Below are 16,268 nucleotides of genomic sequence, written 5' to 3' on the forward strand. Positions count from 1 at the left end.
TAATACAGTTTTCTGTGCATATATATATATATATATATATATACATATATATACATGAATGCCTAATGCACAGTGTGAAATAATCAGGATGGTTTTACAATCTGATGACCTGTTATCTGCATCTGCATAACTACATGGCCCTTTCAGCTATCTAGTATCATTACTTTTAACATTTTTGGTCTGATGGAATTCCGAATGGTATAACTGCATTTCTCTGACTGTCAGTGATGGTGTTTACTCTACATCCCAGTAGAAATTATATCTGCACTTTACTCATTTTGAAAAAAAAAAGGCTGCTTCATTTGCTTTTTAAGTACCTAGAGCAATTTATTTTTATTTTGAAATTATAATATAATTACATCAACCCCTTTTCTTTTTTTCCCTCTCACCCTCCCACACACCTCTTTGCTCTATTTTGAATTGATAGCCTCATTTTTCTTAACTGTTGTTACATGTTACATACTTGTATATATGTATATATTCCCTAACTTATGTACAGTTTTGCTCATGACAGACAACATGTTCTCTGCCTGCACTATGTTACTTGTGCAAATGTGTTCAGGGCTGACACTAGGTCTTGGAGAGGCAGTTGCTGTGCTGTTGCCTGGGGAGGACCATTCCTCCACTCTCAGCATCCCTTAGCTGCCTGTAGTTCTTTGGCTAGTGCTGAAGCCTCATAAGGGTTTGTCAACAAAAAACAAACTCTGACAAACCTGGTTGACATTATATTAAATTCATGGATTAATTTAGAGGTACCTACTGCTTCTTTTCCTCAGTTGAATTTGCCTTCCATGTTGAATTTTTGTTAGATTACCTTAGTTCCTATCTTTTAAAACTAAATAATTAACTTAAAAAAAACCCCTAAACCTAGCATAACTAATTTACTAATTTTTATAGTACCTAGTAAGAATTATATACTTGACAAGGCATCCATAAAGATGTTTTTTTTTTTTATCTTGAGGTATAAACCATTTCATTATCAAAGGCCAATTAAGAAATAATTAGAGCTGGGCATTGGTGGCTGGCACACGCCTTTAATCCCAGAACTCGGGAGGCAGAGGCAGGATTTCTGAGTTCAAGGCCAGCCTGGTCTACAGAGTGAGTTTCAGGACAGCCAGAACTACTCAGAGAAACCCTGTTTTGAAAAAAGAAAAGAAAAAAGAAGAGAAGAGAAGAGAAGAGAAGAGAAGAGAAGAGAAGAGAAGAGAAGAGAAGAGAAGAGAAGAGAAGAGAAGAGAAGAGTAAAGAAATAATTCGGACTGTTTATATAATCTGATAACATGTTAGCTACATCTGTATTGCTGTGACCAAAATATCTAGGTGACTAAAGGAAGAATTTATTATGGTTTACAGTCAAACAATCTAGTCCTTACAAGTCTTGAGGATGAGGCAGACCTGAGCTTTTCATGTCATGGAAGGCCACAATACAAAGAAACTGCATATAGGAAGATGCCAGAGGAGAAACAGACCCAAGAACCACTTGACCTGCTGCTCCTCCAGCTAGACTCTCTTGCCTAGCTTTTTCCAACCTCCAATAATGTCATCATAGTATGAAGCCATCAAGGGATTGATCCATTGAGCAAGTCAGTCTCCATTTTCTAACAGTTCCTAGAAACTCCAGCACAGACATACACAGAGGCATGCTTCACTCTAATCACTTGGACATTTTTTTTTACCATAATGAAATGGACAAATACTTTATATATTAGTGTAGATATATAAGACAACCAAAATTATCTAATTGTTGTTACTGGATATTGGTCATAACTTTGATAATACCAAAACCAAATAACAGACACATAATTAATGAATCATATAATATTAATTAATTGAATCATGTAATATTTAGAAAAAAATGCTGCTCTGCTACCTTCTCAACAATGCCGATTTGAGAATCAGTTTTACTGCTGAGTAAACTAGAAACTTAGAGCATTAGTAGCAAGAGTATTTCATTTACTTGTTCACTTAACCATGAAAACCCTCAGTAAGTATTATTTTTAGATGCCACTGAATGCTACCAACTAACTGGGATTTCAAATCTCAAGAAATAGTATAAAATAACTTTTTCTAAAAGCGGGCAAAACAAAAGTGAGAATAAGAGAGCATACTTACTTTTCCTTCATCTCGTGGGCTATCACTTAAATGTACAACTGGGCCTGGATGAGTCTTGGTGGAGCTGTTAAATCAATTCAGAGCAATAATTTAAAACTAGACAACAGAAAATGACAAAGAAATTAAGATTAAGCTGTAATATACTCCCAGGGTAGTAGAGCTAAGCCTCTGATTCACTTCAAATTTCAGCTGTCTTTATGAATTTTCTTTTTTTACTGATTATTTTATTTATTTACATGTCAAATGTTGTCTCCCTTCCCAGTCTCCCCTCCACAAATCCCCCCATTCAATTTCCCCTCCCTTTTGCCTCTAAGAGGGTACTCCCCCACCCACCCATCAACTCCTGCCTCACCCCTATAGCATCCCCCTTCGCTGGGGCAGCAAGCCTCCACAGGACCAAGCGCCTTCCCTCTCATTAATGCTACATAAGGCAATCATCTGCTACATACGTAGCGGGAGCCATGGACCCACCCATGTGTACTCTTTGGTTGGTGGTTGAGTCCTTGGGAGCTCTCAGGTGTGTTGTTAGTTGATATTGTTTGAACTATTTTTCTTTTTCCTATTATATCTGGTAAAGTAGGGTTGGTGTTTTTTTTTAATTAGGTATAAAAATAAGGTCCTACATTTTAAAATGATATTTTTCATTACATTTTTGGGAAATTATGAGTCCTTGAAATTTTTAATGAATTTTATTAATACAGAGAAATGTTATAGCCACAAACCTATATAGAAAATCTATTCCAACCAAATTTTAAGCTTAAGCAGCTAAGATTTCCTTTGACATGGAATTTTCTGTGGTTTTGTCCCTAAAGCAAAGTACAATAGCATACTGGATTTAAAAAGAAATGCTTTGGTAATTAACTAGTAATAACTATCTTTCAGAAAACTGAAAAATCTAGTTCATTGTTTATGTCTAGTTCATCTGGATTTTCCACTGTAACCAATAATAAATAATTATGTATACACCAGAACAACTAAAATTACAAGAACTTTGCTAATCTGACCTTAAACTTATTCTACTCTGATCATCTGCATGGTTTCTTTATAAATCTAATTTAACAAGATTAACGAATATGATTATGTCATGGTTAAGCATGATATCATCTGACATGAGAAAATAACTATTTCTCAATTTTCTACAGCCCTTTCCATGATCCAATTGTTACAGAGGCTGAGAAAGCAAAGAAACTGTATTTAGAAAGGGAATCCAAGTGTGCCTGAGTTGGCAGTTCCACCTTATTTGTTAAGGACACATAAAATCTACAAAGCTCCTTTACAAAACAATAAAGACTCTTTAAATCTTAGAAATAATTTTAAAATCGATAATTAAGTAATTTTAATACTGGTTTTTGAATATAATAACTCAAAGAAATACATAGATTAGATATTGGTAAATTTGTGACTGGATTCATTCATCTCATCCACAAATATATTTTCTCATCTAAAAATGAATACAGTACTATTGATCTTACTGAGTATATATATATATATATATATATATATATATATACTAATTTAATGGCAAAAGATATATCATATTCAACAGTATGGATTGAGATTGTTGTTCCATTTGAAAATCAGAATTACTATTTGTATTTTATAGTATATTTTAAAGAAAAACCTATATGGGGTTACAAAGAAAAGTTCATAGAGCTATTTTGGTTATGTTCATATGTAATATACATTTACACATAGTGTTCTAGGGAGGTAAATGCTTCTGATAAAGAATAATATCCTTAGTTATTCTTTAGTAAATAATAATAGTCAACAAACCAAAGCTGCTATCTATCTGTGGGGTTTGGTTGTACCAACAATTATTAATGCATCTAGCATGATAAACTAGTGAAAACAATAAGAAGTTTCATAGAAAGAACAATCTGTACTTAAACATTTGAAAACTCTGAATTAAGTACTCTTAAAACTCTGTTAAGTACTATACCTTTACAAATTTGCATAATAATACTATATGCAAATGCAAGCAAATATTCAATTGTTTCCAATTACTAGTGTACTCCATTTTGAATCATAGAATCATATTAAAGGAATGCATTATGTAAATATGGGTTAGATCATATACTGGACTCTTCCACTTAAAGCTTTACTATATAATAAAAAGTATTCTAGTTCAGAAAATAATTAAACATTCAATTTGTTATTTGTAAAAAAAAAAAAGAATATAAAAGACCAGGGTTGGGGGAATAAAATCTGGAGTGTAAATAAATAAATAAATAAATAGATGGATAGATAAAAGGCAAAAACAGAGATATTTCATATTACGTCAAAAATTAAGGGGAAAATTTTATGCTGTTTTGCCACTTAAAGATGATGACTATATTCATGTTGGTGTATTTTCTGTCTCTAACATTAATTTTCAAAACCCTGAAAATGTCACTAGCAAAACATAACTGTCAGAAATGATGACAAAATTCTGAAATAACATGTATTACTAATGGATCTTAAGAAGTGGAGAGTAATTAAAATACAATTTACATAAAAAACACACATTAGCTCAACTATATCTGTTTTAAAGTTATCTGTGGTTTTCATTCAATACCATTTAAATTAAGTAAACATTAGCAATGGATGCATTAACTAATTATAACCCCACAAGTTACATAACACACACACGCACTACTTTTGTCAGATAAAGTGACAGGTAAGTTCAAACTCACAGTTCAATTGCCTTGTTCCACATGATGACATATCCAGAAAGAATGAAAGATTCAATATTTACAATATGTGTATTTCCTCTTTCTGTTCCAACATAGAGCCATTTACTCTGGAAAGGTAGATGACAGTAAGTAATTCTGAAAGAAAGAAAATTACAATTAAAATATCTGAATTTTAGAGTTGATCAGTACATTTTCCTTACACATATCACACTAACATAAAGTTATAGTTATATAAATGATAGAATAACCTATGTACTGAGAGAGCATTTCATTATTAATAGAACATAGGAGAAAATAATGTCACTAAAATTAATAATGACAATCATTATTAAATACATGTTTATTACAGGCATGGATTTACATCATATTTAGTTTCAATTTTTTGACCAAAGCACAAAAATATGAGTTGTAGATAATAACGGGAACAATGATGTTTGAGACATATGTACACTGAAAATATTTAAATCATTTAACACTTCAAAATTAAGAAGGCTTATGGAACCTTTTCTTCCAGCATTAGTAAGTGGTGGTACATTATTGTCACTTATGGTCATACTGTGTGACAGTATTTCAGAGCTTCCATTACATATCTGACATTAATCCACCTTCCCCAGCCTCCCCACACACCCTTCCTTCTTCCTTGGCTTAGCTTCTGGTAACTACCATTTGAATCACCATTTCTAAGAGATCAACAGCACTATTTGTCATTCTGAATACAATTATGTATTTCTGTTTTACATAAGAGAAACTACAATGATTTTTTTCAGTAACAGGAAATTGAACTTTGTTTCAGTTTTTTATTAAATTACAATAGTCACATGTACTCAAAATGACAAAGGCTTGTTCTTAGAATCTTTCTAACACTGTGACTAGGTATCTACTTTGAGAATGGAACCATTCTACAATGTAATTTAAAATTGTCTAATATCATTGGGATAATTCTAAGTGCTTTATATAGCATAGACAAAATACAATATAACTTATAAACCTCTATTCTATAGATGTTAAGTTTATGTCAATTGATGCATACATGAAACTAAACTATTTGCTTTATAATTGCCAAAGTCCATCATAAAAAGTCTTACTTATACTAAGAAGTATAAGTGGAAAAACTATGATACAAACCATTCCTGTTCAGTTACAAAATTTAGTATCTTCTCACTGAGCTCCAATGTTTATTTATTTAAATAAAAATCATTTCAAAGACAAATTACGTACATAATGAACATAAATTTCAGAGTTCGTGGAGAAGTAGTAGTTATCTGTACGTTTGTCAGATGCTTGGCATTATATATTAGGAGGAAAACTGTTAAGGTCAGAGAATCACTTTATTCTGTGTGTGTGTGTGCGAATGTAGAGGTCAGAGGACAATCTCAGGTACTGGTCCACTCTTCCCACCTCACATAAGGCAGCGTTTCTCTTACTTGCTATAGTACTGAATACTTCAGGCTAGCTCCCTTCTCTTGTCTCTATCCTCCCATCTTAACATAGGAGTGCTGGAATTACAGACATGTGCCACCATATCAAGACTTCCTTGAGTTTCAGCATTCTATCCTCATCTTCATAATGGGCTTTCTGGCCAGCTCTGAGACCTGTTCAATATCTAGAGCCATGAGGACTACTGCATATGAAATAATAAATTCAATGATTCATCTAATAACATTGTAGTTAGTCTCTCTAATTTGAATTCATTGTGCTCTTCTGGACACTCTTTTTTAAATGTATGAATGCTCAGTCTGTATATACATCTGCAGGCCATAAGAGGGCATCAGATCCCTTTATAGATGATCATGAGCCACCATGTGGTTGTTGAGAATTGAATTCTGAACCTCTAAAAGAGGAGCCAGTGCTCTTAACTACTGAACTATCTCAGAAGCCCCTTCTAGATACAATAAGTTCACAGATAATCACTTGCCAGAACATATTCCTGCACCAAATATTTCCTAGAGTTTACTTGGAAGATTATCTAGTAGACTATCAATCATAAAAGCTGAACAAAATTTTGACAGGCAAACAGATATACTTTTTAAAAAGTTAATGGTAAATTCACATGATTCTATCTTATAACACACATAAGAGTGAAGCTTATGAGCACTATAGTTTAGAGTCAACAGTAAACAACCAGGCTTTCCAGTACATATTCTCAGCCTGCCATATTGAATGTTTCAATATCCTATCTCTCTGAACCAAATGTCATCTATCCTGTAGAAAGCATCAAGCATATCACATTATAAAACACTAGAAACATGCTGTGATATAAGAAACTGCAAAGTAAATTGATTTTTCTAATTAATGAGTAACCTACATGATACTGGGAATCTTTAATTAAGAATTGAAGTCTAGAATGGCTGTCTCCAAGGGATAGTTACTAATATTACACAGGAAATAACTTGATGGCCATGTTTCTAGGCAATGAATGATCAATTTTCTATTTAAACTTCAATATAAATAGGAACTCATTTTAAAGAAGTAATATAATCACCTTATCTGAATCATGGGAAGAGAGAGAGAAAACAATCTAAGAGCCTCAAACATGACAAAATTTCAATATGACATAGTGACCTCAACCTCAGTTAACAAGTAAAATCTTGAGAACTGCCAGGTTCAGTGATGAAACCTGAGACAGGAGGTGTAAACAGACCTTACAGAACAGAAAGAAGACAGGAAGAAAATCCTAACAGAACTAGAACTAGCCTGTGAACTAACTCTTTAATGGTGGTTAAGTAAAGAAAAATTGACAGAGGTCCCATCTAATATCCATCACTGAACTGGTGTCCAAGATTAGAGTAACAGTTTAAGATTTTCAAACTTTAGCCTCAGTAATTAAGTGTCAGGCCTTGGGACCTCCCGTTGAGCTGGATCCCACATTGGGGCATGTTGCTGGATCTTTTTTTCCTCAGGATCCTCTCCATTTCCTTCCCTGTAATTCTTTCAGACAGGAACAATTATGGGTCAGAGTTGTGATTGCAGAATGGCCTTTCTCTCCTTCATTTGATGCCCTGTCTTCCTGCTGGAGGTTCCCCCTCTCCCTACTGTCGGGCATTTCATCTAAGGTCCTTCCCTTTGAGTCTTGAGAGTCTTCCACCTCCCAGGTCTCTGGTGCATTCTGGAGGGTCCCTCCAACCTCCTATCTCCCAAGGTTGCCTGTTTCTATTCTTTCTGCTGGCCCTCAGGGCTTCAGTCCTTTTCCCTTACCCAGTACCAGATCAGGGTCCCCTCACTTGGGCACTTCAGCTTGTTGACCTTTTTGAGTTTTGTGGACTGTATCTTGGGTATTCTGTACTTTTTTTTCTTTAGGCTAATATCCACGTATTAGTGAGTACATACCATGCAAGTCCTTTTGGGTCTGAGTTACCCCACTCAGGATAATATTTTCTAGTTCCATCCACTTGCCTGCGAAACTCAAGATTTCCTCGTTCTTTTTTTTTTTGAAATATTTTTTATTAGATATTTCTTCATTTACAATTCAAATGCTATACCAAAAGTCCCTTAAACCCTCCCCCTACCCTGCTCTCTAACCCACCCACTCCCACTTCCTGGCCCGGTACTCCCCTGTATTGGGGTATATAATCTTTGCAAGACCAAGGGCCTCTCCTCCAAATGATGGCCGACTAGGCCATCTTTTGCTACATATGCAGCTAGAAACTCGAGCTCAGAGGGTTCTGGCATTCTTAATATACCCACCCTTATTGAATGTGGGGTTAGTGAAGAATTTTTTTCCCAATCTATAGCTTGCCGATTTGTCTTATTGACTATGTCCTCTGCCTTACAGAAGTTTTCCAGTTTCATGAGGTCCCATTTATCAATTCTTGATCTTAGAGCATGAGCCAATGGTGTTCTGTTTAGGAAATTTCCCTGTGCCAATGAGTTCAAGGCTCTTTCCCACTTTCTCTTCTATTAGATTCAGTATATCTGGTATTATGTTGACATCCTTGATCCACTTGGACTTAAGCTTTGTGCAAGGTGACAAATATGGGTCTATTTTCATTTTTCTACATACAGACAGCCAGTTAGACCAGCACCATTTATTGAAGATGCTTCCCCCCACCCACAAGGAGCACTCATAAAAAGGGACGTAACATGACCACACTTCGGAAGACCCAATAAGCAGCTGAAAGAGTCAGATGCAGATATTTGCACCCAACCAATGGACAGAAGCAGCTGACCCCTGATGTTTGTTGAATTAGGGAAGGCTGAAAGAAGCTGAGGAGAAGAGAAACCCTGTAGGAGGACTAGCAGTATCAATCTGGACCCCTGAGATCTCTCAAACACTGGACCACCAAATAGGCAGCATACACCAGCTGATATGAGGCCCCCAACACACATACAGCAGAGGACTTCACAGTCAGTGTTCATTCAGAGATGATGCACCTAACCCTCTAGAGACTGGAGGTCCCAGGGAGTTTAGAGGTCAGGTGGGGTGGGGGATGGGGACATCCACATGGAGACAGGGGGTGGGGAGGAGATATGGGATGTGGAACAGTAGGAGGGTGGACAGGGTGGGGGGAATAAAATATGGAGTGTAAATTAGTTAATTAGTTAATTAATGAAAAGATTTTCAAACTTTATTTGAATAGAACATTGTGATTTACTGATATGGGAAATGATATGATTTTACTTGTTCTGTGTACTTGAAAATCATAATAATTAATTGATAACCTTACAGAACTTAATTTTTATTCATTAAGTCTTCATTTGTAACTATTTTGACTACCACAACCTGATACATAAGTAATTCTAAAATGTTATATGTTGTTTCCCTATTCACTTTGAATATCACAAAATTTTTAAGACATTTCTAGCTTTCCATACACTCACCTATTCCACCTTCACTGAATGAGTGTTATAAATCTTGTATTATAACATACAGCATCCTTATCATCTTATACATATATAATGAGAGATAAAAACAAGTTAATAATAAAGAAAACTAAAGCAAGTATGTTAATGTCTAAAAAATTAAGGAAATAAAAGTTCCATTTTAATTAGGTTATGAAAGGTCAATATACAATATATGTAATTTTAAAACTTAAATAATGTACATACTTTCAAAAATTCTTCTTGATCCTCACTTAGGACTCAATATGGAATTTTTTGTAATTTATGTGACATTGACAATATGGACATGGGTTTGGTAATAGGTTCCTTTCAGATTGGTGTATATATTCTTTGTATTTTTTCAGCACTTTTATCGTCCTTAACTACTTTAAACTCTGCTTCATAGTATACCATGTCTTATTTTATAACTATTTGCCACGAATAGATATTTTTATGATTTTTGTGATTGTTGGATTCTTTTTAAATAGTGCTGAGCAATAAATATCTTTTAAGTAAGTGCTCTACTATATCTCTGGCCTGAGATATAGTATATCTGAGCTATATCTCTGGCCCTGATGTTATTAACTACAGAGGAAGTACCTGTCCTGAAAGTCATTGAAACTGTCCTGTACATGGGGGTCTGGACAAAATAAAAGGGAGATGAGAAAAATACCTTTTTCTCTGGCATGCACTCTCTCTGTTTCCTGGCTTCTAAGGGATGGATTGCTTTGCTCTTCTACATTGTTATGCCGTGATGTACTTCCTCACCATGCTGCAAACAGGTGGCCCTGAGATGAAACATCTGAAACCATGAGCCCAAATCAATCTTTACCCCTTTGCTCCCTGAGGTAATTGTGTGTTACAAAATGTCTAACGCATAAATAGTACCCTTTTATGCGTTATTAATCTATAACAAAATAAACCTATTTGGTGCTAACATAATTATAAATACAAGTCCAACTTTGTGAGCCTGTATAGTCAGCATTTCTAGACAGATCCTTTACAACGTTAGTATTAATTAAATATAAAATTTAAAACATTTCAAGTAAAGGTTACTTGAAAATCACAACCCAGACCATGTCCACAGACTTCTGTTTAAGAAACATTGTCATAGGCTGCCAATTCTCTCCCTATCTATTCAATATAGTACTTGAAGTTCTAGCCAGAGCAATTAGAGAACAAAAGGAGATCAAGGGGATACAAATTGGAAAGGAAGAAATCAAGGAATTGCTATTTGCGGATGGTATGATAGTATACATAAGCCACCACCCCCCCAATTCCTACAGACTGGAGAACTCCTACAGCTGATAAATAACTTCAGCAAAGTGTCTGGACATAAAATTAACTAAAAAAAAATAGTAGTCATCCTTTATACAAATGATAAATGGGCTAAGAAAGAAATTAGGAAAACAACAACCTTCACAGATACACTGAAAAAAAAATGGGGTATAGAGCTAAACAGAGCATTCTCAACAAAGGAATCTCAAATGGCCAAGATATAATTGAAAAATGTTCAACATCCTTAGTCATCTGGGAAATGTAAATCAAAATGACCCTGAAATTCCATCTTACACCAATTAGAATGGCTAAGATTAAAAAATTCAAGTGACAGCAGATGCTAGCGAGGATGTGGAGAAAGAGGAACACTCCTCCATTGTTGGTGGGATTTCAGGCTGGTACAACCACTCTGGAAATCAATCTGGCAGTTTCTCAGAAAACTGGAAATAATTCTACCTGAAGACCCAGATATAACACTCCTGGGCATATACCCAAAAGATGCTCCATTATACCAAAGGACAGGAGCTGCAATATGCTTATAGCAGCCTTATTTGTAATAGGAAGAAACTAGAAGCAACCTAGATGTCCCTTAACTGAAGAATGGGTATAGAAAATGTGGTTCATTTACACAATGGAATGTAGTATTCAGCTATTAAAAATGAGGGCATCATGAATTTTGCAAGCAAATGGAAGGAACTAGAAAATATCATCCTGAGTGAGGTAGTACAGACCCAAAAAGTCATGCATGGTATGTACTCACTGATAAGTGGATAAAAGCCAAAAATACAGGATACCCATCATATACCCCACAGACCATAAGTTGAACAAGAAGGAAGGCCCAAGTAAAGATGCTTTAATTCCTCTTAGAAGAGGGAAGAAAATAATTATGGGAGGCAGAGGGAGGGAGAGACCTGAGTGGGAGAGGGGAAGGGGAAGGAAAAGGGGGAGCAGAATCGGATATGGGGTAAGACAGGAGAGAAGCCCAGTGGGCCAGAATACATGGAAGTATACAGCTACTGTGGTTGGGGGTGGGGGGAACCTCTAGAAAGTCTCAGGACACCAGGGATATGAAAGGTTCCCAGGACCCAATGGAGATGACCTTAGCCAAAATGCTCAACAGTGGAGAGATGAAACCTAAAGAGAATATCTCCAGACATGGGCCCCATTTGAGACATGGGGCCACCCATTCTTCAAAATTCTTGACCCAGAATTTTTCCTGTCTAAAGGAAATGGAGGGACAAAAATGGAGCAGAGACTGAAAGAAAGGCCATCCAGTGCCCAGCTCAACTTGGAATCCATTCTATGGGTGGGCATCAAACAATGCCACTATTATTGATGTTATGTTGTGCTTATAGACAGGAGCCAAGCATAACTGCCCTCTGAGTGGCTCTACCAGCAGCTGACTGAGACTGATGCAGATACTTACAGCCAACCATTGAACTGAGGTTGGGGACCCCTATGGAAGAGTTAGGGGAAGGATTGAAGGAGCTGAAGGGGATGGCAATTCCATAGGAAGACCAACAGTGTTAACTAACTCAGATGCTTGGGAGCTCCCAGAGACTAATCTGTCAACCAAGAGCACACATGGGCTATTCCAAGGCCCCTGGCACATATGACTTGTCTGGCCTCAGTGGGAAAAGGATGTGCCTAATCCTGTAGAGACTTAAGGCCCCAGGGTGCTCAGGGTGGGGTGAGGTGAGGGGTGGAGCATCATCTCAGAGGCAAAGGGGAGGGAAGATGTTGTGAAGAACTCTGGGGGGGGGGTGGCTTGAAGGGGAGCAACATTTGGGATGTAAATAGAAATATTTTTTAAAAAGAAACATTGTCATAACTCATAAGCAAAAAGTATTTTTTTTACAAGAAAAATAAGGCCTTTATTGGAGTTGCAGGCTGCCCACTCCGCTGAAGTCTCTTGCTTTCACCTGCTCTGCCCCAGCCAGGAAATGAGCACCTGCCCCATGATTGGTCCTTGAAGAGTGTGGCGGGAGGGAGGTGGCTGCGAGGCTCCATCAGCAAGCAAAAAGTATTTTTAAAAGAAAATCATTGCAGTTGTTCTATAAGAGATTCTGTGGGGCCAAGCATAGTGTTGAATGCTATTCATCACAGCAGTTGGAAGATAGAGGCAGGCAGATTTTCATGAGTTGGAGTCCAGCCAGCCTAGCTATGTAGAGAGACTCTGTCTCAATAAATAAATAAATAAATAAATAAATAAATAAATAAATAAATAAATAAATAAATAACAAAAGAAATTCATTGGGAGAGTTTGGCTTAGAAGGTCTTCTTTGCAATGAATTCTAATATAGCTTATTGGGAGTTATTTCTCGTGTAGCTGCTAGTAAATTCTTGAGTCTCAGGCAGAATGACTTTGTTAATCCAACTTAGATCTTAGCCTCATAAAGAATATTTATAATTGCACTATCTAACTTAGATACAGTGAATAATCAACTGCATGTGCAAACAACAAAACATCAGAGATGGTTTCAAATGTTTTGGAGATAATATCTACTAATATTGTTTTAAAGTTGTTTGGGAATGCTCTTGATGCACATCCACTAATATATACCAATATTTTAAATCTTTAGGGTAATAAACACCTAATTTTAATGCATGTTCTAAGATTATAGCCACAGAAATGGTGATTCATTAGGTATGAATGGTGCTTAAGAAACTGATTTTTTTTCTTCATATTTTTAAAAGCATCAGTCTTTGCTTCTTAAGTAAAGGTCCATTCACCATCAGCATCAATACTAGCTACAAACTTATCTCAAACCCAAACACTAAGGCTTCACTTCAGACTTTCTAAACCACAAACTGCACTTTATGAATGAAATACCAGGTGAGTCTTAGCCATGCTCAGACTTTACAAGGCAAGTTTTATCAGACAATCTACAGAACAGGAGGGAATAGGCATTTTTCTGTGGTTGATTACTTCTTACTCTTCAAATTTCAAGTTAGGAGCTTAAATTACTGTTATGATAGAAGGGATGTGGCTATGTGGTTCCCTAAAACTAGTTAAAAATGAAATTACGAAAGGGGGGGAAGGGAGAAGAATACTGAGGAAGAAAATGACAAGAATTTTAAAAACAAGTCAGTAAAGAAGGAGATAGCATCCCTGTGAGTCCTGTAGTCTTATGTGCCAAAATGCTGATAGGCAGAAACTTTAGTGGAACATTTAACCCATAAAAGAAAAGAAAATAGAAAATGTCCCTTAAGTATAACAACCTCATGGCATAGTTGATTTAAAATAAACTATACCATCTAGAACTATTATACAAAAGACCAAATTAAAAATGAATTAATATTCAATTAAATTTTATTCATAGTCTTAATGAACTATCAGTCAACTAATGTGTCAATAAAAGCCTTACTCAATCACTTGCCATTATTTGGGGAACCATCTAACATAACTCAAACTAAATTAAATTTCTGCAACTATTAGGTAACTTACCACTTAGAGACATTAAACTTGTTCTGTGAAGTACTAAAATACAGCAAATATTTTGAGCTTTAAATACCACACAGTTTGTCTTACAGCTTCACAACTTTTATACAGTAGTACAAAAATAGCCACAGAAAGCACACACATTAAAAAGGAGAACTGTGCTGCAGCAACATAGTCTTATGCCTAGAATGAGGCATGGACCACATTAGCTATGCATGCCACTACATGGAATCTAAACATTAATTTTTCTATTTTATTTGGCTATGTAGTTTCATACAAATTTGCTGAAATTATAACAGAAACTTCCTTAAATGGTTAACTTTTTATGGAAACCATAGCCTGTTTATGCTATTTTTTCAATATATTATTACTTGGAACAAGCAAGAAATACATATGATCAAAATGTTTCATGTAATATTATGCATTCTCAATTTACATTGCCAAAATACACTAGAAATAATGCCTAGCACATATAAGATTAACAGAATAAACACTTTATGGTTAAAATGTACCTGTCTAGATGTTGGAGATTCAAAACTTATACAGTGTATCTGTACCCTTTGGAAACTTAAAATTTAAGAAAATATTTAGAAAAACTAAATGATAGTTGTATTATTTTATTTCATATATACAAATAAAATCAAATCAGATACACAGCCTATCCTAATACTTCCTCATTGCATTTTAAATTACAATGTTTTATAGATTATTACTCGATTTTTTTTCTTCTTTAGGTCATCTAAAATATGGGTTCCAAATATATCCAAGGTTGACCTCAAACTCACAGCAATCTTACTGTCTAGAGTCTTGAAGTTTGGGTTATAGAGTTTGGTTATCATGTTAAGCTCTGTTAGTTGATTTTTACCTATTCTAAAAACAATTAGTAGCCTAATGACTTGTAACTTTTTATTGACAGAGGTCAGTTATAAGGTGAGGATTTTATATTATACTCACTAAGGATTACATTCTCTGTGGTTTCTTACTCAAATTTAAAAATTGTTAATTCATTACATCATATTAAGTAAAAGCAGTTATCAGAAGGGAAAAAGTTTCAGTTGATCATTTTCTTGTCTACTGTGAGAAAGATATCAGGTGTTTAATTATTCAGTTGACATATAATTATACATGTTGGTACCACGGAGTGAAAATTTATATAATAAATATTATATTAAGGATATTCTGAATTTTAGTTCTGAAAAGCATCAACTAGTACATATATAGTAATGGAAAGAAGGTTTAACAAAGGCTCAAATTAAAAAAATGAGTTTGGCTGGCCCTTAAGTTCAATAACAATCAATAATTCCACCCTATAATCAAAATTACACATTAATTATTATATATTCATTCATGGTGTCCATGTATTATATGATATTTCCATTTGTTCATAAATGTACATGCTATACGTTTAAGCATTATTGATCAACTAGAGTTTACATCTAGGAAATGGTTCCTGGATTAGAAAAATATTTGAAAATCATAGCATGCAAGTATGCTAGGGTTAGTAGTGCTATCAAAGCAAGGAACAATGTTATTAACTGGTAGTTTGAAAAATCTTTTAGAAGAGAGACTGCATATCTTCTATAGCTACAGAACATACAGTTGGGAATAGTGTATAAAGACGTTACAAAACAAACTCATATTTGAGCTAGAATTAAAAGACTAGTTCTTCTAAAATGGGTTAAATTTATGAGCTAACCTGTCATCTTCACAGTTAGCTTAACTGGATTTAACTCATCTAGACAATATGCCTCTGGAAGTGTCGATGATGGCATTTCCAGAGAGGTTTAACTAAGGAGGGAAGACCTACCCTGAATGTGGGTGGTATTATTCCATGGACCTGGGTCCCAGACTGAATCAAAAGGAAGAAAGAAAGAAAGAAAGAAAGAAAGAAAGAAAGAAAGAGAGAGAGAGAGAGAGAGAGAGAGAGAGAGAGAGAGAGAGAGAGA

General features: G+C 35.2%; 1 protein-coding gene across 1 annotated transcript in view; it reads right to left on the reverse strand.

The window, feature by feature from the left end:
- Positions 1 to 2,019: 2,019 nt before the first annotated feature.
- LOC115030258 (syntaxin-binding protein 5-like) overlaps positions 2,020 to 16,268 on the reverse strand; it is a gene marked incomplete at its 5' end in the record, with an annotated part of 32,171 nt that continues 17,922 nt past the window's right edge. Inside the window, 2 exons of the mRNA XM_029473723.1 lie at positions 2,020 to 2,176; positions 4,785 to 4,919. Coding sequence (XP_029329583.1) covers positions 2,068 to 2,176; positions 4,785 to 4,919 — 244 coding nt within the window. The remainder of the gene's footprint in view (positions 2,177 to 4,784; positions 4,920 to 16,268) is intronic.

The sequence above is a fragment of the Mus caroli genome (genome assembly GCF_900094665.2).
Source record: "Mus caroli chromosome 16 unlocalized genomic scaffold, CAROLI_EIJ_v1.1 16_unlocalized, whole genome shotgun sequence".
Classification (NCBI taxonomy): domain Eukaryota; kingdom Metazoa; phylum Chordata; class Mammalia; order Rodentia; family Muridae; genus Mus; species Mus caroli.